At 37.4% G+C, this 21,655-nt stretch overlaps 1 protein-coding gene across 8 annotated transcripts in view; it reads right to left on the reverse strand.

The window, feature by feature from the left end:
• The window catches only part of PARD3B (par-3 family cell polarity regulator beta), a 392,041-nt gene that overhangs the window by 156,007 nt on the left and 214,379 nt on the right, over nucleotides 1-21,655 (reverse strand). For 6 of the 8 annotated variants that reach the window (XR_010440948.1, XM_064717875.1, XM_064717874.1 and 3 more), the window contains 2 exons: nucleotides 15,136-15,156; nucleotides 11,351-11,395 (listed from right to left, as the gene is read on the reverse strand). The exons of 1 other annotated variant lie outside the window; for it this stretch is intronic. Coding sequence is in view for 6 of the 7 variants with exons in the window: in XM_064717875.1 (XP_064573945.1) it covers nucleotides 11,351-11,395; nucleotides 15,136-15,156 (66 nt within the window). In the remaining variant the exon portion in view is untranslated. The remainder of the gene's footprint in view (nucleotides 1-11,350; nucleotides 11,396-15,135; nucleotides 15,157-21,655) is intronic. One more of the 8 variants, XM_064717876.1, reaches the window with a different exon arrangement.

Consider the following 21,655-nt stretch of genomic DNA (forward strand, 5'->3'; position numbering starts at 1 on the left):
TCTGCAGCTGCAGTTCCTGGGACTATGCTCCCCCCATCCTTCAGAACCTGCAGGTGAACCTTGCAGGTCATAGATGTGCTCTCCTCACAGACAGATATTCAGTCCAAAAAAGTTGCTTTTAGATAAGAGAACCAAGTCAAAGATGGGGGAAGGATTAAGGTTATTTTTCACAACTGAAGGTGAATAATCAAAAAGGGCAGTTATCAGATATAAATCAGCATCAGCATAGATGTCACACTACCTGGGGGAGGGAGGTATGGAGGGAAGGAACATTTAAATTTCTTTTAAAAATCCCAAGCAAACATAAGTAAGTCTGATCTCATGTTAACAGGGATCTTCTGTACATTCATAGAGTTAAGGTACCAATCATTCTGCTCATTACCTGTAGGCCAAATGAGAACCATGAGAAACTCCATCACCCATGCAAGACTAAATAAAAGCAAATGAAAACTTTCATCTCTTTAAACATCAGGCAGAAAAATGGGTAAATACAAGAGGAGATAGGTTTTGAAAGGGCAGCATGGTGCCATTGCCTGAGGCAAAGGGAAGGCACCTGTTGACAGTCAGTGGTATCTCAAGAAAGTGCCTTCTACTCTTCTCCAATATGCTTTCAATTTGTCACTGCTATGTACAGAAAAACTCTCCTGCTCTGCTCTTAGGCTTATCAGACACTTAATTAGGGATGATATGCTCAGTCCTTCTGGAGTGCTCTGTAGGTAAGTGCTAAGTAGCACTGCTGTATTGAAAGACCCACTAAAAATAATGCTATTTTATGAGCTATACAAATAGCAATGTAATTCTTTTCTTCAAAGTTAATTTCTGAACCATATTGCACTGCACATCTTTTATTACACAAAAATGTGTATTAATAAATAGCACCAGCAACCCATTTTATATAATAAAGGCTTATTTCAAATGTTACAGGAAGCAAACATTGTACAAGATACTATTCCAGAAGTGAGCTAGACTAGAAATATCAATTAACTTCAAAGTCCTTTTTATTGACATGGCAACATGATGGGATTTCAAAATAAAAAATGAAGGCAAAGAATCATTCAAAGTGGAGAATTTAACATGCTTCCCTCTCTGTACTCAAGCCTTAGAAGACAATGCAACTGGCAAATACACAGTATAACAAAATTTTAAAAAACGTAAACAAGCAAACTAACCTCAAAACCAAAATCCCAAAAAACCCCACAACAGTAAATTTTATTTGGGACTACATAATTTTTAACTTTCAGTCAACTAATTTAGAAAAAGAAAAGTGTACCCTTCCTCTCTTCAGCCAGGAGCTCATTTAGTTCAGTGCTCTTCTTTCTATATCTCATACTTCATGCTCCAAAATATAAGTTAGAGGGCCAGATGTATTATCTGGGAAGTTTTCCAAATTCATTAACTCCTTGGCACCAGTGACTTCAGGATACCCACTGCCAGCACTGAATATCATGCCCAGCAAAAAAACAGCTCCTGGAGGGAAAGGATTAATAAAATGAGGCATTCAGCAGTGGCTGCTGGTCTCTTCGGTCGCAACAAGCAACTGAGAACCACAGTAGCTGCCAGCACTGATCACAGCCAGCTTTCAGCACCTAATACTCTCAAGGTCTTTCCTGAATACCTGCAGATCGTTCACCACAAATCTTGAAAAAAAGCACAGGTATTGCTCAAAGGAAGGTGAAATCAACAGTCAGAGAAACACTGACAGGAAGGCTGTTGACTCCAGTTCTAACTGCAGATGGTGGTAAATATTACGCAGGGGCGTAAGAATCACATCATCACTTTCTCCTCAATTACAGAAGACACAGACTGAGGGAATTTGTTTTGCTTTCTGAAAAGGATGCAGTCTGGCTGTCAACAGCTAAAGGACTGATGACTGAAGAGCCTTACAGAGCCCTAAAAAGGCAGGAGACACGATGGATTCACTTGTTGTTCTCAGCTTTCTTCTTAGGGCCACGGAAGGAGCTCCATGATAGAAACCAGCTTACTATCAGTCATGTAGGCACTTTCATGAGCCATCTGTTCAGGCACCATCACCAGAGAAACTCTCTACTTTAAAGATCAACATACAGCAAGAGGCCCCTTGGATTTTAAACATTAAACTTGCTTTGCTGGCTGCTGTGCCTTCCTTTGAATCTTCAGAGTTTTAATAAAAAGCACTGATTTATTTACATTCTTCAAATTTAAAATATACTGTTGCTTAACCTTTGCTTAGGCCTAATGCCTGTTTTCTTGGGGTTTTGCCATCTCCAGTCACTTAAAATTTAGTAGTAATTCTTTCTGCATGTGATATTCCAGGATCCCAAGATACCAAGATGTCGTGTCCTAATGACCACGTCTGGAGAACTGCAGTATCTATGACCCTGTGTGAAATTTTGCACTAACACAGTTACACTGCTTTTTCTTTCAGAAATAGCTTTATTTCTGCACTCCTCCTCTAGACACATCCACCATATTTACAAGCTCTCCTACGCTCATATGAGTCAGAAACAACCTGGAACACAAGGCAGCAGGAAGCTCCAACTCACAGCAGAAACTTTCAGCAAAGACAAGAAATGTGGCAGGCTCAGCACAGACAGTCACAGTGGAAAATGTTGCCAGGTCTCAGGAAGAGAATGCAAGCCCCAAACAGCCCACAGCTGGTAACTCCTGCCAGCACCGTGCCGTTTCCTAGAGAGGGAATTTCAGTGCACAACAGACAGAGCTCTGCAGGCACATTATTCCTTCAGCCCACTGCAGGCTGGCACACAATGGATATACCACAGACACATGACCACTTACTTCAAATACCAGCAGGCCTTATGTGGAGTGGATGCATTCATCACAACAATTACAAGTCTACACTTTATTTCATTTTACACTGCTTACACTGTCTGGATATTTTAATGCTCTCTCAACCTGCTTTCACTGAATTCTGCACAGAGCAATATTCAGCAATACTGACCTAGGAGAGAAGTGGCAACTGTGGAATGTGAACATCAGAACCCACCTCCAAGGCTCAGTTAATACAACAATATGCCCAGAATCACTTCAGGAAATGAAAGAGGAGAAAAAAAAAAGTAAAAAAGTAGAATTAGTATTAATGCATGGCTGGAAAAAATACCTGTATGTCTGATTTTTCTTCCTAATCATTTTTCCCACTTCTTTATCATAATGGAACTGTAACATGGAGGAAGTGCTGAGCTTGAAATTTCCCACGTCACACTAAACAAAGCTCCTATCCTTTTCTCTGTTCCTAGAGGAAAGAATATCCCCAAAGGAAAAAAGGCTGTTGGTTTGCAACCCTTGGATGCCAATGATTCATACTAAGTAGTACATAATTCCCATATTATTGAGATGTGATCGAAAGGAAGCAAATCTTTCACCACTATTGTTTATTTTAGAACACTGCAGTTTGGATATCTGCCAGATCAGGCCTTCTCCTCTGGGAAAAGACTGTCCTTTCTGTTATGCTCTTGAAGTTTACTCACATTTAAAAATAAGGCATTCCTCACACATAAAATCCCTCTTCAGCATCTTGCTCTAATAAACTCATGTCACAGCTTTAGCAGCCAGTTCCCTAGCTATGCATTCACAGGAGTACTTTCTAAAGTTCTTACCCACAGGAACTTTTAAGTTTTATTTCATGCTTGTCAAATGGAAATATCTTACTTTGGTCCCCATTCAGGGCACAAGATTCATTCACAGAGAAGTCCAAGTTCTTAAAGACCTACTCGGTAGATGTACATGCACTTTTGCTCTTGAAGTGAGAATATGAAAAGGGCTTTGCTGTTGAAGCCAGGGGTTGGTTTTATAGTACAGAAAATTATCATTTTCTGTGTGAGACAGAATGAAATGAATGCTTCTGCATAACTTAGGCCTTTACAATGTCATTGGTTCTCTGGTTCAGCAGCTTTCTGTGATCAGCTGGACTGAAAGAAACCTCACCTAGGGTAGGGAACCTACACCCTGTGTTTCTTAACAAAAACTGGTTTTTTCAGTCCAAGTTGCCTGTTCACTCCATCTGGCCCTTACAAAAGCATCTCCCTGCTTGTCAGACCCAGCCGCTTTCAAGGACTGCTCAATCTTCTCTCACTCCTTAGGACAGGACCAGACCCAGAGCACAGCAGCCCAAACAAAACTAAGAGACAGACACAGTACATTTAGAGCAAGTAACATCACAAAGTCAAAAATACACAATAACAACTTTCACTGGCCATTGAGCAAACCTCTCAGAAACTCAGTTTAGTCCTCAGGACAATAAAAGAGACTCAAACTTGCTCCCCCACTTCCTTTCTTTCAGCACAAAGACATCTCTGAAGATCTGCAAATCTTCTTTCATCCACACTTTCTCCCTCAGATGTGTCTGCCTACCCCCTCCACCCCAGTCAACTTCTTCAGTTTAGGCTGATCCCAGGATCAAAAAGTGTCAGCTACAAAATCATTCTTCTCTTCTCCTGAACTTCTTTTTTTCTTGCTCCCTTGACTAAAGCAGAAAAATACCATTCTTTTTTGTAGAATTATTTTTCTGCTAGGTTAGCTTCCCACAACAGCTCATAATGGAATTATAGAGATAAAAATGGTGGCATAGAGAGAAAGGGGGCAGAAACACATGGCTTGGCCTTTATGAATACAAAGCTATTGTGGAATAACAGGAAAATATTCAGTCAAGATGTGATTTTGTAAAAACTCAATTAGACCCTTGAATTTGCATCTGCATTGCTGTTGGTGTAAATTCAGTTTTGCTCTAGATCCTAAATCCCACACAAGAACATGGAGGGAAAGCAGGTTTCTACTGCAAGCTTGTTATTGTTCTCAGCAGATCAGATCTATTCACTTTAATAACTGTAATTCAAAGAAAGATCAACGGGCATTGATCTATCGTATCTGAATACAAAGCATACTAAGAGTCACAGAACACAAAGCATTCATAAAATCAAAGTGAACAAGTGAATTTCGAAAAGATTCTTACATTCTAAGGATGAGACAGCAGGGATGCTCTTGTTCAGTTTGCAGAGGTTTACTGTCACTTTTTATTCCCTGGTCCTGCCACTGAGAAAGTGGCTTTATTCATGGCAAGTAAAACAGTACCAAAAAAATTTAAAAATTAATGCAAGTCTGGCATTTGAATTCAGTAAGGGTATCATTTGACATGGTAGATATGGTGATTTAGTAGACAGCTGCCTCACGGTTCTCATCCATCCACTTGCTGAATTTCCCTTCTTATGGCATGTAAGCTTGTCTCTCAAATGGGTGGTTCAAGAAGATAATCTCAGCACTATTCATTTCTGTCCTTCATGTTTGAATTTTTGGCTATCTAGTTCTCTCAACCATCTCACCAGCTAAGCTGTGAGACTGGAATAAAGAATGGAATAATGGAAACCACGCAGCTGCAGATAGGAGGCATGGTGCCCAAGACTGCTTTATTCAGCAGCAGCAAGCTTTTAGATCAACATCATAACATCAAACATCACCCTCAAGTGAGGGATTTTTATCTACAGATGACTTTCTCAAGACCTAACAAAAAAGGGGTCACAACAAATCATCATCACACAGCTAATAAAGTCTTAAAAAAAAAAAAAACACCAAAAAAAAAGGAAAGAAATCTGTCAAAGAAATAGTTACAGCTGGTGAGTTACTGGGAGTATAAAACTATTCTTCTCAAGAGTAAAAATGAGTGGTTGTTTCCTTCCACAGAGGAGAACCATCTAACCATGTTATCTGAGAGCTGTTTATCAGCCACATAGACCTGGCAGGCATAGGGGACGGTAAAGACCCCTAGCCTGACATTCAGAAGGGATTTTGACTTACAGCCTGCTTTTCACTAAAATTCAATAATACAGTAAGTTCTGTTAATTTAGAATAATTGTTTGAATCACAGAACTCTAAGTGTCCAGCCTTCCTTTTCCTGAGTCAGTCACAAAGCAAACTTGTCATACACCAATACATACAGTTTTTGTGAAATTAGCAACGTTAATCCTCCCCATACCCTCCAAGCTCTAACCAATGACAATAGCTACAACAACATATAGCATAATATATAACACTATTATACATGTTAAAAAATAAAGTTCATTTTAAAAGGGTAGCAAAGCCATATTTGCATTGAGTACTAAGTAAGTTAATGTATCCTCCTAGGTTCACTAGACAAGTTGTGCTTGAAGAAAAGAAAAAACCAACAGCAGCAAGGGAATCAATGGAAGCTGAGTGTTTTAATTTTTGGAGTAGAAATTGTTTTAAACCCCAACAATATAATACACTCATTGTAATATCCTTGACTTTATTCTTTGCCAGACATAAAGGAGAAAACATTAATTCCACAAGTGACCTGCAGGAAAAGAGGAACCTTACTTTTTGCTTCTCAGCTGCATGAACTGATAGATATTCTCAGATGAGAATTAATGTGGAACTGTAAGTTCAAAGCAACACTTGGCTTGGAGAATCATAATCAAAGTTGATGATAATGTTGATAATAACATGAACAACAACACTATCACAAGAATATGATGATTCAGGAGAGATGCCCAACTGAATGTAACAGGGAAAGAGTGAAAAATCTTGCAAAAATATTCCCCACAATAAACCATCAAACATAACCCACAGCTTAATGATTCAAAGCTTACAGAGGCAGGAGGTGTGGGTAATAGAGTCAACTGAAGCATTGTAGAGAGGTACTTGAGTTTGTTTTTGTGCCAGTCACGCCGAAATATCACCAAGCATCACATGGGCTGAATGATGGGAAAAAACCCCACATTGCACAGCTTCCAGTGACACCACAGTTTGCTTATATCCAGTATCCAAGCCAAGACACATAGGTCAGGCTACACTGCTATTGCTGAGGTATACTGCAGACTGCGAAATAGACAAGTCCTCTTCACGCTTGCAAGAATGATTGAAGCAGCCAAGTATTACATTTACATTACATTACAATTCTTATTCTCAGAGAAATAAAATAAACTAAAAACAACCTTTTCTCCTCTCAGAAATGCAAAGGGAAGGGTGAGATTCCATATGATACACACTTTCAGTTAGTAGCAAGGCTGTTTGGACAGGCACTTCACTGCATATGTCAGGCAGCTCAACCATTTACATGAGTCTTTTCTACTGTGGACCAAGTTACTATATAAATCCTTATGAACTCAGTACTAAACCCAATGCTCCCCTTGAAAAGCAGAGCTTTAATGACATCTACAGCAGAAGGAAGGCTTATTTAATAAAATTATAAAGCCTGGCATCAGGAGAGGAGAACACCACTTCCCTATCCACTTCTCGGACATAATTGTGTTACCTGCAAACGAAACTTATTACAATGGCACCAGCCTCAAGCAAGCGCAGCAGCATGCACTAAGCTTTCTGTAGTCTTTCCTAAATCCACTATTATTCCCCACCAGATTCCTTGATTAAAAGGAAGCCTCTTGAGCTACAAAACTATGCATAAACCACTGGATTTTTCTGGTGTTCCAATAGCTCAACTTAGCTTTAACAAAACCTCAGTAAAATGTCCTTAATGCAGAGTACATCCTGGCATTAAAGAATGCAGAGATACACCAAGACCTTTAGCCTAAATTATTCCAAACTATCTCCACTTTCCATGTGAATTGCAGTTTAGCCACAACTCAGTCATCCACACATGAGGCAGTACAGCTGTGATGGCACTCGGGCCCCAGGACAGGCTGCCCTTGCAGGATTTAGCTGCACAGCTGCCTCTCCAGGCCTTCCTTCCCAGAACACCAACCCTACCCACAGGCTGAACAGCCATGTGGGAACTGCACTGGCAGCAAAATTAACAGTAAGGGGCAGAGCTTGACCAGAAGCATTCTTCCAACTATCCCAATGGGCCTTTTCCTACTCAAGTCTGAACCCCATCTCTTGCCTCATGTTGTGGTTTTACCACACAGTGTTAACTCAAATTCAGCTTGGTAGCAGAACTACCCCCTGTCACTCAGCCTTGTTGGTACTAAGCCATAGCCCAGTCACATGTTCCTCACATAGCAGCCAGCAAGAATATAAGATCTTACTCATCTTGTTTCAAGACTGTCTTGAAACACAAGCCCAGCCAAAAGCATGGTCTAGTGACATTAAAATAAAAATAGGAAAGCTTTTTTGACCATTTTGCTAATTAATATGTCAGAGCTCATAAAGAAAGACTCATCAGCTTTTCTCCAGCACTGCATCATCTGAAAGAGCTGTGTCAGCAGAGACCTCAGCAGACAGTCAATACATACTAAAGTGTTCTAAAGCAGTAAATCAGAGCACAAAAAAGAATTTTAGAAAAAAAAAAATTAAAATAGCTGCAAAAAAATCAGTACTCAATTTCATTATTTGATACAAATCAGGTTATATTTGATATGCAATTCTTGCCCTTCTTTATAAAGGATATTCTCTTAACTGTCCTAGAACTGCTTTTACAAAAAGCTAGGAGTTTTATGAAAAACTAAGCTAAAGCTGCTGATTTTTCATCTTTGTGAATTTTCAAGGATCTTCTCTGCTTATACAACAGAGGCACTACTTGTCTGCTTCTCATTCTCATCATTGGTATTGGCACACCATTGCTGAGCACACAGGAAGGCAGGAAGGGTGCAGAGGACAAATTCTTTCTTACAGGATTCAGAGAAGTTGTCTTGCATACACACACTCACTCATACACACTGAAATCTGTTTGTTTTTTTTTCCAGAAAAGGATCAGGAGGCTGCATGAATACAGCACTCCAGTACTTTTGCTGATGGCATTGCAGAAAATATTTTCAATAGTGTTCTTAGTATTTTCAATACTAAGAGCACCTGTGAGCACAGCAGGAGTCTTCCATCCAGTAGGATGAAATACAGGCCAGGTATGAGAACCAGAATTCACAGGTAGATTTCTGCAAGGGCCATATATGTATTTGGAACAAAGCTCCAGCCACCTTTCCACAGAACATGCTTACAAGCTCAGGATATGTGCTGACATACTTCTAAAACCCAGATCTAGAGAATTACTCTTTAAGTAAGGTGGGGGGGAAAGGAACTACTGCTTGTGGGTGCAATATACAAAACAACAAATGGGGCTAGAGCTACAGATCTTTCTAATGCCTCAGTCTTACAGAGAATTGTGATAACCCTTTTTGAAATTAATGCATGCCTCTAACTCCTGCTGCTGAGTAACACGTGATATGTGAGGGATAAAGTAGCTGTTCCAAAAGCTGAGACTAAATGCTTGAAGAGCCACTGCCCCAGAAGAAATAGAAAGGATATTTCCCTAGAGAGAATTACTCAGCTGTGTATTTTACAGAACAAGTCATGTTGAAGGAGAGATAGGATAATTGCATTGATTGTTAGTAGGTGATAATTAATTCTGTAGAGAAGTACATGTAGTTTCCTGAAGTCTAGAATAGGATGGAAACTCTCCTTTCTGTAATGAGAAAAATACTGTGGTTTGCTCATAGCACAAGAAGCTGCAATGTCTCCCCTTAACGTTCTTAAGGTACATGAATGAAGGCAGCACAATGAATGATGTGAAAACAGAAGTTTTGTGGTGGGACTAAACGCCAGACAATTGCACATATGACATATATTTCCAGAAAGCATAGAGTAAAAAGTGACCAGAGAAAAAGAACACCATGTTCTTGAACAGACCTTTAAATAAAATATTTGAATGGAAAAATGTGGAAACCAAAATTGTAGCTTGATTTCCTTTATGAAGCGTTAGGAAGTGGAGCATAGAGAGCAGGAGAAATGTTTTTCAATGGTATTTGAACAGTATTTAAAGAGGATAGAACCAATAAAAATAATTTACACACCAACTGTCTCAGAAGTTAGCTAAATTATTTTATTCTTACAGGGGAAAAAAAACCCAACTTGAGGAATCTTTGTATCTATTCCTTGGGTGATTTGTTGGCCATTGATTTTAGTTTATGAAAAAAGATCTTAGGTATACGTAAGAGATCTGTGAGGAATAAGTAAAGCAAAAAGTCAAAGTTCAATAAACATAGGTCCATATGTTCACATAAAATTTGTAGGTGTCTTCAAACAGAAAACTTTTCAAAGTTAGTTTCCAAGAATCTGCAGAAGTGTGCAGAAGAAAGATCAAATGCTACTAAAAATTATAAAGCTTAATGTACCTAAAACAATTGACTGCCAAAGAGTTATAATCTTACCCCTCAATATTCTTTGATAGCAGTGAATTCCATTGATTTTTGGTAAACTGCATGATGTTGCAATGTTTGTAGTAATTTTTCTGAACAGGGAAAAGCCCAAGGGCAACACCCTCAGCTTCTTCAAGTTGACAAGATCATTTCTTTGAAGCTTTCACATTCCCAAAACAGAAAGTTGAAAGAATTTTTTTCTTCCCAGGAGTGATAATATTACAAGACATATGAACTATTCCCTGATTCAGAAAGAGAATCCAAGAACTTCACAAGCTTAGGAAAGAAGCCAAAAAAATTTAAAAAGAATTTGTCTACTAAGTTCAGGAAAAGGTCTTCAGATAAGGAAAATCCACACCAGAGAAGAAGGACACCCAGCCGTATAGAGAAAGAATACCATAAACAATCGGGAATCTCATAGCTGACCTCCTTTTAAATGAATTCAGCTTCTTAGACCTATCCATGGAGTGGGAAAGGGCAGTGTGCAATGTGCTACGAAGGGACAGTCTGAAACTTCAGGATTTTCTAACATCAGAAGGCACTGCTGAATAACTGAAGTTTTCTACTTAGTTTAAGGTTTCTCATGTCAGCTTACCCAAAGCTCATGAAAAATTACCATCTTATGTGACAATGCCTTGCAAGTTTTTTAATACAACAGCTGCAAGTTGTACAATGTCCTGGCCTGGTTGGTAGAACTTATTTAGTAAGCAGATAGAGTAATTGCAGCACTGTGGATTAATGTTTTTTATTATTATCATCGCCTGAAAAGTTTAAGAAAAAACAAATTATTTCTCCAGCACAAGTACGACAAAAGCAAAAGCTGTAACTTTTCTTTTTTTTTTTTTACTCTGTAAATTATTTTAGGTTTGTCTTCAGTATTTCTGGAAGTGGAAGTGCAACTCTGAGCAATAAGAAAAAGCAAATAAATACTTGTATTTCTCAAAGTGTGTACAGTTTAAGTCTCTACACTCCACAAGAGCACACTTCTACTTATTTGCAAGTGCATTTTCTTCAATTTACAACACCTGGACTGAAAAATAAAGTTACAGCTCTTCCTGCGAATGACTTGCCTACGTACACTGCCTGGCTAAGAGCAACTCCTAATTCATCATCGTTCAACCTGGAGTCAGTGCTTACAAAGTAATGCCTAAATTTCAAGTGTCTTTGTCACCACAGTTTGTGGAAGCTGACTTTATTTACTGTCCATACTACTTTCAAATTGCTGACTTTTTCTCCAAAATAGGAGGACAGCTTACCCGATTTGTGTCCGGCCAACAAACCAACTTTGCTTTCATCTGCCACTGGAGAAATAAAAGAAAAGACACAAAGATCAGAAACTTATTTAAATTCACAAGCCTTTGAAATGCTGTCAAATTACTTCAGACACAGTATCCTGAATCTTTAAATTATAATAATCTGAAAAAAAGTCTTTCTTTACCTAATCCACATGGGGTGCTTCAAAGTCCAAATATCTGAATCAAAGCCCTCTGAAACCAATAAAAGGACTACCAGCAGTCCTTGTGGATTACAGATCAGGACCTCAGAACTTACACACTCAAAACTGAGTTGTCAGAAGAGCAATTGCACTTGTAAATAACTCATCTTGCCAGACAAATCACAGGGCATAGGAGAGTTGTAACATTTTCAGATCAAAGACCTCAATTGTAAAAAGAATCCAGATGTGGAAACCTTCCCATCTGCAAGAATGACTCACAGGACCTCTGCAGATAATAAGGTCTCCCAAACCCTGATCTTTTTAAAGGCTTACGCATTTTTTTGTATGTTATATTTTATTTTGTCTATAAATTGTAACTTTGTAGTATTTCACAACATCTTCTAAAGAAAGATGCATGCAGTAGCAACAGTTTGCAGACAGTAGTGGAGGAGCAAATTCTGCATGTAACAGGAATTGGAAGTTCTGTTCAGTAACTTCAGTTTATTGTCATATATCTCAAGAAAAGAATTAAAATACTGTCCTGGAGGGCTGAGGGGAAAAATCAATCGCTATTTCTTAAAATGAATTCTATGCAAAGAAACAGCAGTAAATGTAATGTTAGGGATGATAAAACAAGAACAGGAAATGAATGTTAGGGTTGAAAGCTTATCCTTCAACTCTGCCTACCCAAGCACTCCCTTATAACTCACCTTAAAACATAATCTCTTTATATGATAAAATAAATTGTCAAGTCATACCAAAAATTCCATAAATGCAAACTTAAACAAGCTCTGTACAGCAGTCACTATCAAAAGTTTACATAGAGTGTTATCTGCCATAATACCAGAACCTGCAATTTTCTACCCAAGAGAGAACAGTACAGTAGTTACTGACATTTAGGAACTGCTACTGGGAAAATAATGAGAGTAAATATTTTCTTATATTGCCTCTCCACATTTAGAGAAGTTTTTACCCTCAAAACTCAACATCAAATTCAGGACTGGGATTCACAACTGGAGTCATAAATCCACAAATGACCACTCTATCTCTTCTGTACTCCTGTGACCTAATTGCCACCTGATATCAGCAAATTGACATAGTGTATGGTTTTTATGGGATGTAGGTGCTAATAAAGGAAGACTAATTCTGCTTGCAGCATTATGTAGAGATTCTGCTAAACAAAATGGCAATGAGACTAGTCAAAATTAGAAGTGCAACCAGAACTCAAGTCCTTGATCTTTCAACTTTTTTTTTTGTCCCTGGAAATGATAACTATTAGACTCCTTGCTATGCAGTTTGATCCTATAATGCAAAATGACTGGACAAGGATTTACTATAAGGATAGTTCAAACTCCTTTTCTTGCTCCCTCCTCCTAAATTTGTCTCTAAGCAAAACAACTGAGGAAAACTTTGGTCCTAAAGGTTAGTGTTTTGACAAGTTATGATTGTGTGAAAACAAGGGATTATAATGGAAACGGATTCACAGCCTTAATTATAGCAGTCACTAGTGGCAACCAGTATAATGTATGATAATTACTTAAAGCAGGTAATGTTACAGTACATAGGAACTTTAAAAAAAAAAGACAAAACCCAAGGTTCACAGTAAATTTTTAAAGCTATGCTGATGACTTGGTTTGCCTGAAACTAAGTTTTACATTATTAAAAGGGATAAATCCATTTAACTTAATCATACTTTACACACCAGCTTCACACACAAAAATTAGATTTTAATACTGGAGGGAAAAAAGGAAGAATAAAATGAATAAAAAATGAAAAATAATCTTACCAAAATACAAGGTTAGCATTATGAGTTTAAGCACATACATGCACAAAACCTGGGAAACGCAAATATTAAAATTCTATATCAAAGTTTGAGCAAAATACGTGTGCACCTCCACAGGGTAGTTTTCATTTCATGGATTATTATACTTAGGCAGGGCCTTTTAGGCTGGCCATCTTTCATTAGACTGAACAGAAGTAGCCCAGAAAAGTCCATTGGATAAGAACCCCATTGCTTCCCTTGTTTCCCCTGGTACAAGGAGAAGGCCACAGAAAAAAATCCAACAAAAACAAAACCAGAAAAAGGCCAACAGAAGATAAATACTTTGTATGCCAAGGTTGAAAACTTTGTAACTAAAGGTTTCATTTAAGAAGTACATGGGACATGCTGTTCCACAAAATAACATTTGAAAACACTTCTTTGCATGTTGTTCAAAACTGATACAAACATTCAGTTATGACAAAATTGTCTCTCTCTAGTTCTTGGCCTTTGAAAAAAGGCAAGAAGTAAGAGGAAATTTCTTTCCTAAAATTCTATTAGTTTTGGCCTGTCTTTGTAGAAAATCACATGAAAGATTTTAAACAAGAAAAAAACACCATGTACTCTTAAAACTCAAGTAAAAAGAATTCCAATTATTTTTATATTGCAACATCAGAAAGTAATTACTTTGCAAATAACAGAAATATTTCAGCTCAAGAAGACCACACTTGGGAATGCACAAGTAAATATTTTTATGAAGACACTAGAATTACTGTATATTCTTGAGCTAGAATTATTAAATGCATAACATCTCAAAAAAATAGAAACCAGTTATTTTGCGACTCCAAAGAAAAAACTGAAACAAAAATCTGGGAAGGAGTCAGACAAGAGAATAAATAGATTCACAAACAAGAAGATACTTCTCCTTTACTTGTGAATCAAATACTTCACATTTTGAAATTTCCCTGGAACCCCAGGGATTTGTTAGTTCATGAAGTTATTAATGTTTGCCCATGGAAATCACACCAGCTCTTTTTAAGTTACATCTTAGGAACCACATTTTCGCCACAGAAACCAGTTATGCATTCACTGTCAGTACTCAAAGTAATTGCTGAAATAAAAGATGAAAGAAGTTCTGCAGCTACTTAATAAAAACATGGACATTTGGGGGCCCAGCAAGACCACAGATTTTGAAAGAAGGAATATTACTAAACCAAAAAAATCTGCTCAGCTGATAGTAAACCACTGATACTTTTTTAAACTATGCCAACAATCACAACAGAAAGAAAGAAATCCCATCTCTTTACGTCATGAGTTTTTTAGTATTTCCTATGGTAATATTCTGGAGTGCTGTTTTACTTCAAGAAAATAGATGTTATTATTTAACAACAGTAGAGGTACCCAACATGCCTTTGTGTCCTTCTACATAAATATTTTGACTGCCATTTCTGTGCCCTCCTCAAGGTAGCTATTTCATTTGAATTGCATGACTTCCAATGGTTTAGTACACAACAAACTTCTGTACTTCTCAAAGTCTGTGTCAAATCCATTCCAGGCTTACACACAGGCTAACAATCTAGCTCCAAACTGTGGTTTAGAGAAGCACAAATCAATGCTGCTGCCAATTGTCACAACCAATTTCTCCCTTTCTGCCCAGTTCAATTGCTGAACCATTGCATTATTTTTCCCCAAACCAAAGAGCCACTACCATTCACAAGATACAAGGTTCCCCTATTCAACTTAAGCGACTCTTTGATGAAGGATCAGTTTTGCACATTGACAAAGAGCTACTAAAAAATCTAAACATGTGAAAGTCACGTGTTTCTGCTGGACAAACTGACACGTACCTTTGAAGACCGGATGCAGTTCTGCACTCAGAAAAGAAGCAAACAAGGATTAAAATTACAATTAATGAGGAATAATAATATAAGACACTGAAACACAAAAGAATTTCCTAGAAAACAAATTTCCTAACAAATACCTTTGTTAATTAATAGGAAGCCAAATATAAATTTCTTATTGTACAGTAATCAATTCACAAGGGCTGTATTCCCAAACTATATATATATATATATATATAAATGATGCTTCCACACTTCTCAGAATCCATCAGTTTCTATGGTATAAACATATGATAAGAAAGCAAAGCCTCAAATGGGTCACTGCTTTTTCCTGGTGACCTCTATCTTTACTCAGCCCTTTCATCTTAATGAAGACAGTGTATCATCAATTAGTTTTAGTCAGTGATAGTGCCAGGGACATAATTCTCCTGCCGGTTTTACTTTCTGGGTGAAGCATTTCCCCATCCAGGAGTGGCATAAATCACTTGGAGAAATGGTGTCAATTGTCTCACAACCACCACTTTGGTGCTTGTTGCTTACTGTTCTAGGTTTGCCCCAAAGTGCTATGTACAAAAACCACAGGTTAAAATCCACACTAGTGAAAAAACGTGCGTATCAGGACGGGTAAACTTGCACTGGCTTCAAATATTTTTATTCAGTAATTCCCTCTCCTCACCTTTCTTCCACATAAGGGCATTTGTTCTGGGGAGACCTAGATGTCCACCAGCTACTCCTTCTTGAAGGTTTAGGGGTCTTTAATAGATTTCTGCTCTCTTCAGAGATTACCAAAAAGCTTGCAAAAGGGCCGAGGAAAAATTATACTTATGAAGTAGGAAATAAAAAAAAAACAGGTAAACCTTTTCCAAAATGGCATCTAAGACAACATTTGGGACTTCCTGTTCAGCACATTTAAAGACAGGAATAAATCACATCCAAACCACGATTCTGGATTCTTTTTCTCTCCTGTACAAGGTTTTCTCTAATTAGATTTTTCAGAACAATTTTTGTTAGAACTGATTTAATACTTCAATTCAATTGTATTCAGAGAAGATCCTCAAGGGATATATCTCATATGTCAGCACATGAGAATGAAAATGCTTAAGCTTGCTATTACTACTACTTGTGGAAGAACCAGAAGTACAGTTGAGGCTGTCCACTGAGCACATTTAGCTTTAAATGGAAGTTTTTCTCCTGGCAGAAAAAAAAAAAAAAATCACTGTTTTACAATTTCTCAGCCAGCATGATATGAATTTCTTCACTTTGTTGTAGTGCCATAACTACTCGTTCTTGAAGGTTACACTGTTAATTGAGGCTATTGTGGCTTCTTTTACACTTATGTTGTCCTTTGTAATCCTCTCTCACCTCTGTTCCAGAGAAACCACACTAGGCTAAAACTCCCCTGCTGCACGTCTTCCACATGTCATTAACACTTCTTCCAAATTCCTAGGGTTAAATTGCAAGTTCTTAATCTAATCTGTCATTCACTCATTGAAAACATTGATAGGAAACAGATTTAAGACAAAATTTAGACAACATATTTCTACCAGTGTTCTTAAGAGTTACTTCATTATCATCCTTACTTTCTTTCTTATAGTAGCTATACATTGACTTGATAGCTATTTTCTCCCCCTAACACTGTAATAATCTAACTGCATTAACAGATCCACTCAAATTTACACTAAAGCAGCCTAAAAAATACCACCTCAAGCATGTGTTACCACATTCTCAGCTGTGTCACCATCACAACTTGTATAATGCTCTCAGTCTGCTCCACAATAAACTTCTTTGAGTTCTAAAGATTTCTACAGAACGAGTCCAAACAGTTGATATTCTCTTTTGCCTACATCTGCCTTTATGCTAAGGGACCACTCACTGTCCCCTCAACTGCACTAATTTGGTATAAAAATGAGTAACAAAATTAGCCTTGTTAAAAGCCTCTCTTTTCATACAGAAAAAACCCTAATTTCAGTCTCATTTCAATTCCATTAACAGCATCCCTATCACTTAAACGATTTTGTTTCATTCCTGAATTACAGATCTTACAAACAGAAATTTGAAACTCATTTAAACTACGAAAACGGCATTGTGCTCATTAATAAAAACTGATTCTGCACAGATCCTCAGAAAATATACATTTAATCTGACAGTACTAGAAAGCTACTCATGACGTAAGTTAGAATCATGTTAAAATCTCTTTTGGCCCTTGATGCCAAAGATAATCACAGCCATAAGCGATACAGTTTTTCCTTAACTCATAACATTTTTGTTCTTGAAAAATCTCTCTTCCAAAGATGATTTTTTTAATTACTAAGACATTAACATAGAAAAGACTCTTAGAATTCTGATCTGTCTTCTCAATTTCCTCATTAATGCCCTAACAAGCCTAACTAGCTCCTAAATGCAGTTCTGAAATTGGTTTCAAGTCAAAGCAAACAAATAATTGTATTCCACACACACAACATGGTTAACAAAACAATGACTTTAAAATACCAAACTACTTTTTGTCCCACTAATACCATAACTCTCACTAGGGAACTCCCAAATGTACTCTTTTAATTGTATGTGAATCCAAACATTGCTTGAAAGACCGACTGTCATTAGCTCTGTCTGGTCCTCATTTGCCTATGTTTTAAGATATTTATTTCAGTTTACAGAAATACACCCAGAGTAAAAATAATCTGCTTCAGAGCAAACCATGAAGCAGCTAATGGCATCTTGACTGCATTTTCCACATCCTTCTGGATATGGGACGTGGGTTTCCCTTCATTTTGAGGCATTCTAAAAGTATGAACTGTAATTGAATGCATCCCTTCACTAACAAAGAAATTAGCATTTAGTTGAATATTGGCTTCATTGCAGAATACTCCATACCTTATACCTTGCACATTTACTTGCTAATTATTCCTAAATAAGTAAGCTGCCCGATATTTTAATAAATATGCCCCAAGGTTAAGGGATTCCAAGTATGTCTAATGATGTTTCAGCAAACAATATTTCACTCACATTTAAAATTAAGTAAAGGACATATCCATTTCTTCAGGCTATAGAGCTTAATCAGTTAAAATTTATGGGGTTTTGCCTTTGATGAGGAAAAGAAGAGGGAATTAAACAGCACCTTGGGATAGTGGTCATGGGTTATTATACCAACATCCTCAAATATAAATCTACACAGTACTTCGCCTGAATTGATACCCAACAAAAATGCTATATATTCATATGATTCAATTTCATGTTGCTTCAGGTTAAAACAAGCCACACTTTCATGTGTTTGCACACAATTCCCATGGCTGTAGTTTTTACAGTACATTTATGCAGAGTCTAAATCACTCCTGTGCATAAAGATTTATGGAAAGCAAGGGTGCTGGAGATAGATAATAATACACCTTCTTTCCTTTGGTTTTCATACAGCACACTGATTTACGCTTTCCAATGTAACATTAAAATACAATTTCACATTAACATTACAAAAAACTCCTTTTTAATATAGTTAAAAGAACAAACTATTGAAAATGGATTCTGACAAAGTATTATATAGATATTCTAGAGAACTGTGGTAATGTAAGGGAAAATGTGTGTATACAGAAGGTTGTTAAAAGCAAGGAAAAATCATCCTTCCAATTACTTACTTAGAAGCCATTGATTTCTTAATTCTCAATCTGCTGTTAAGTTCCAAAAAAAGTGTTCGAGTTCAGTGTGAAGAGAAAACACAACATTTATTTCCACCATTTTTGATTTTGTTTTGCTTATTTTTAACACTATTCTCTAAGCACAAGCCCAAGCTTTGAATGCAGTGAAACTCTGGTCAGTACCAAGTCAGACTTTGTTTGGCTCTGCATAAATTCTTGAAGTCACAGTTATAAGTGGGATTTTGCTTTGCTAACATATGGATGACCATGGCTGAAGAATAAAAAAAAATATGCAACTGAGAGGATGTGTCAAGTGACAGAATCAGCAGAAGAAAACAGGGGAGCTGTGCTCTTTTTATCACCACCAGTTCAAAATAAAAGTAGGCAAGGCAAAGAAATATCTACCATAAGACACAGGATATGAACTCTGCCAGTGATCCAGAAAGTGCTGTCATTATCTCAACACAGCAGCAAGGAAGAACATTAAGACTTATGGCTGACATGGAACTAATCTGTAGCCTATTACTCTGAATGAAGCTGTAAATTTTGAGAAGCATTTGATCACTGTGGAAATGATGGATGCCAAAACAGAGAACCAGTCACCCTGCCTCCATACACTCTGCACAAGGACATCTGTACAGATGAGGCAAGTTCTGCTCATCTCTGCAAAACAAAAAAAAATTATCATTACCACTACATGTGCTTTTTTCTTTTTTTATTTTCTACAACAGTAACTCAATAACATATGCCACTGATTTTTATTTTATTTTTTTAAAGTAGGTTCAAGCAAAAACTAATTCATCTGGAAAGAAACTGAGTTGTTGAAACACACTAACTTCAGGCAATGCTACTTTTGGGTTCATGCTATCTCTGAATTTGGCAGTTAAGACTTGTGCCAGTCCACAGGACTCACGGCACGGCAGTCCAAACAAGCAGGTGGCAGTGGTTCATACCCTCTGCTCCTGTCCAGCTGCCCAGACAACAGTCCTGACATACACCAAGTGTCAATAAACTCAACTCCAGCTGCCCCACTGGCAAGTAACCTACAGATGCATGTGCCAAGTTCCTTTCACTGTAGGCTTTGCTCTGGAGAGTGATTACAACAAACTAATGCACAGTTAGCAGTATTGAACACTTTTTCATCATCCATCCTTATTACCTCATATCATTCACTGAGGATATTAGTTTATAGAAATTATTATTTTGTAAATTGCTATGACTGGAAAGTACTCAAAGGGTTCTGGGCTTAAATATGTATATAACTGAAAAAAGAAACATCAACGTTAAATGAGTCTCCATTGTGAACATGTGTAATTATAGACTAATCTTTACAGATTTGCCTCTTGTATATACATCAGGCCTCATCAAAGCCAGAAAGACCCTTACTACACAATTTCACTAGCTCCCTAATTTAATGAATTTATTATTTTCACAAAGGTTCACAATCTACAGTGATATCTGGATTTTCTTCTGTTTAAATTGTTACCCCCCTTCAATGATCCTTTGCATGGCGATGTCATTAAGCAATCCCAGCCTTTGTAACCTTGTAATTGAGCAATGGGTGCATTACACACATTTCAAGGTGAAGTAGATTGTTTCCTAAGTGAGTAGCAGTACAGATTTCACATTCTTGCCCTGTATTAGACAAATTCTGTTGTCTGCTGAATTTGTGATTGTCATTCTGGGTCTCTAGACCCAATCTCTAGGTGGTTTCACAGATCTGTGGAGACACGTGATTCAGAGGCAACTTGGTTTAAAAAGAAAAGAACTGCATCTAAATCATGTGTTCTAAGGTGTCAGAGCTCTCCTCCTGGACTCCAGTTCTGTGCTTTTTTCTGTTTATCCTGTCAGATTTATTTTTGAGAGGACTGGCAGAACCTGAGAACAAAAGAAATGTACTAAGTGGACAGTGTGCCATGACTACTGGAAAAATAGGGCCTAGATCTTCTCAGAGAAAGGACATTTCTCCTTTGCTGCCAAATCTGCTGGAAGATTACTTCCCTATTTCCTTTTTTTTAGCAGTGCACTGAAATCAGTATGGGTACACAGCTGTATGCTGGGGTGAGAAGTTACTATTGGTCATGACTGCAGATAAGCAAGAAGCAAGTAAAAAAACCCTAAGAAATAACCTCGCTTTCTCAAAAATCCATCCTGGAAAGTCTATTATCTGAATGCTCTATTTGGAAGCACATTTTTTATATCAAACGATTGGGATTTTATTTGTATTTGAAGCACTTTATGTGACAGTTACTTCACTTGAGATTTTCGTGTTTCTGTTCCATTTCTATTCCCATTTTAGACAGCAGCTTCTGCTTCAAGTCTTTAAAAGGCGGAAGGCCAAACATGGAACTTCACTGCTTGCTAGAGAATGACTGAAAGGTCCCATCTTTCATCTTCCTCAGTTTCGTTAACTACCAAGCTATGTACAAGGAATTTTACTTAATCTATTGTTATTTATAAAACAATATGGTGCAGATCTTTCATAGTGCCTCCAACTCCTTATATGGGTGTCTCAAGTAGATTTACCTTCACATATTCAATCAGACTGCTTATTGCCCTTTTTATTTTTTACTTTTATAACACAAGGGGACTTTCCAACAGCTACCTTCGATAGGCAACATTTTTTGAAGACTCTAAAAGAGACATTTGTGTCTAATTTTTGTTTTATTTTTGCATCCAATTTTATTTTAGTTTTTAGCCACCATGATTTAGTGACTCATGTATATTCTCAAAGCATTGCTTTGATATCCTAATGGTAGTCATCGAAGTTTCCCCATCAACACTGGAATTCAAAAAAAACCCAAAACCAACCAACAGATAAAGAGTGAGTGTGGCCAAGAAGAATTAAAAGGAAAAGAAAACCTTATTTGGTTTCTTTTGAGACTTAACAAGCTTTCTTG

The sequence above is a fragment of the Zonotrichia leucophrys genome, chromosome 7 (genome assembly GCF_028769735.1).
Source record: "Zonotrichia leucophrys gambelii isolate GWCS_2022_RI chromosome 7, RI_Zleu_2.0, whole genome shotgun sequence".
Lineage (NCBI taxonomy): Eukaryota > Metazoa > Chordata > Aves > Passeriformes > Passerellidae > Zonotrichia > Zonotrichia leucophrys.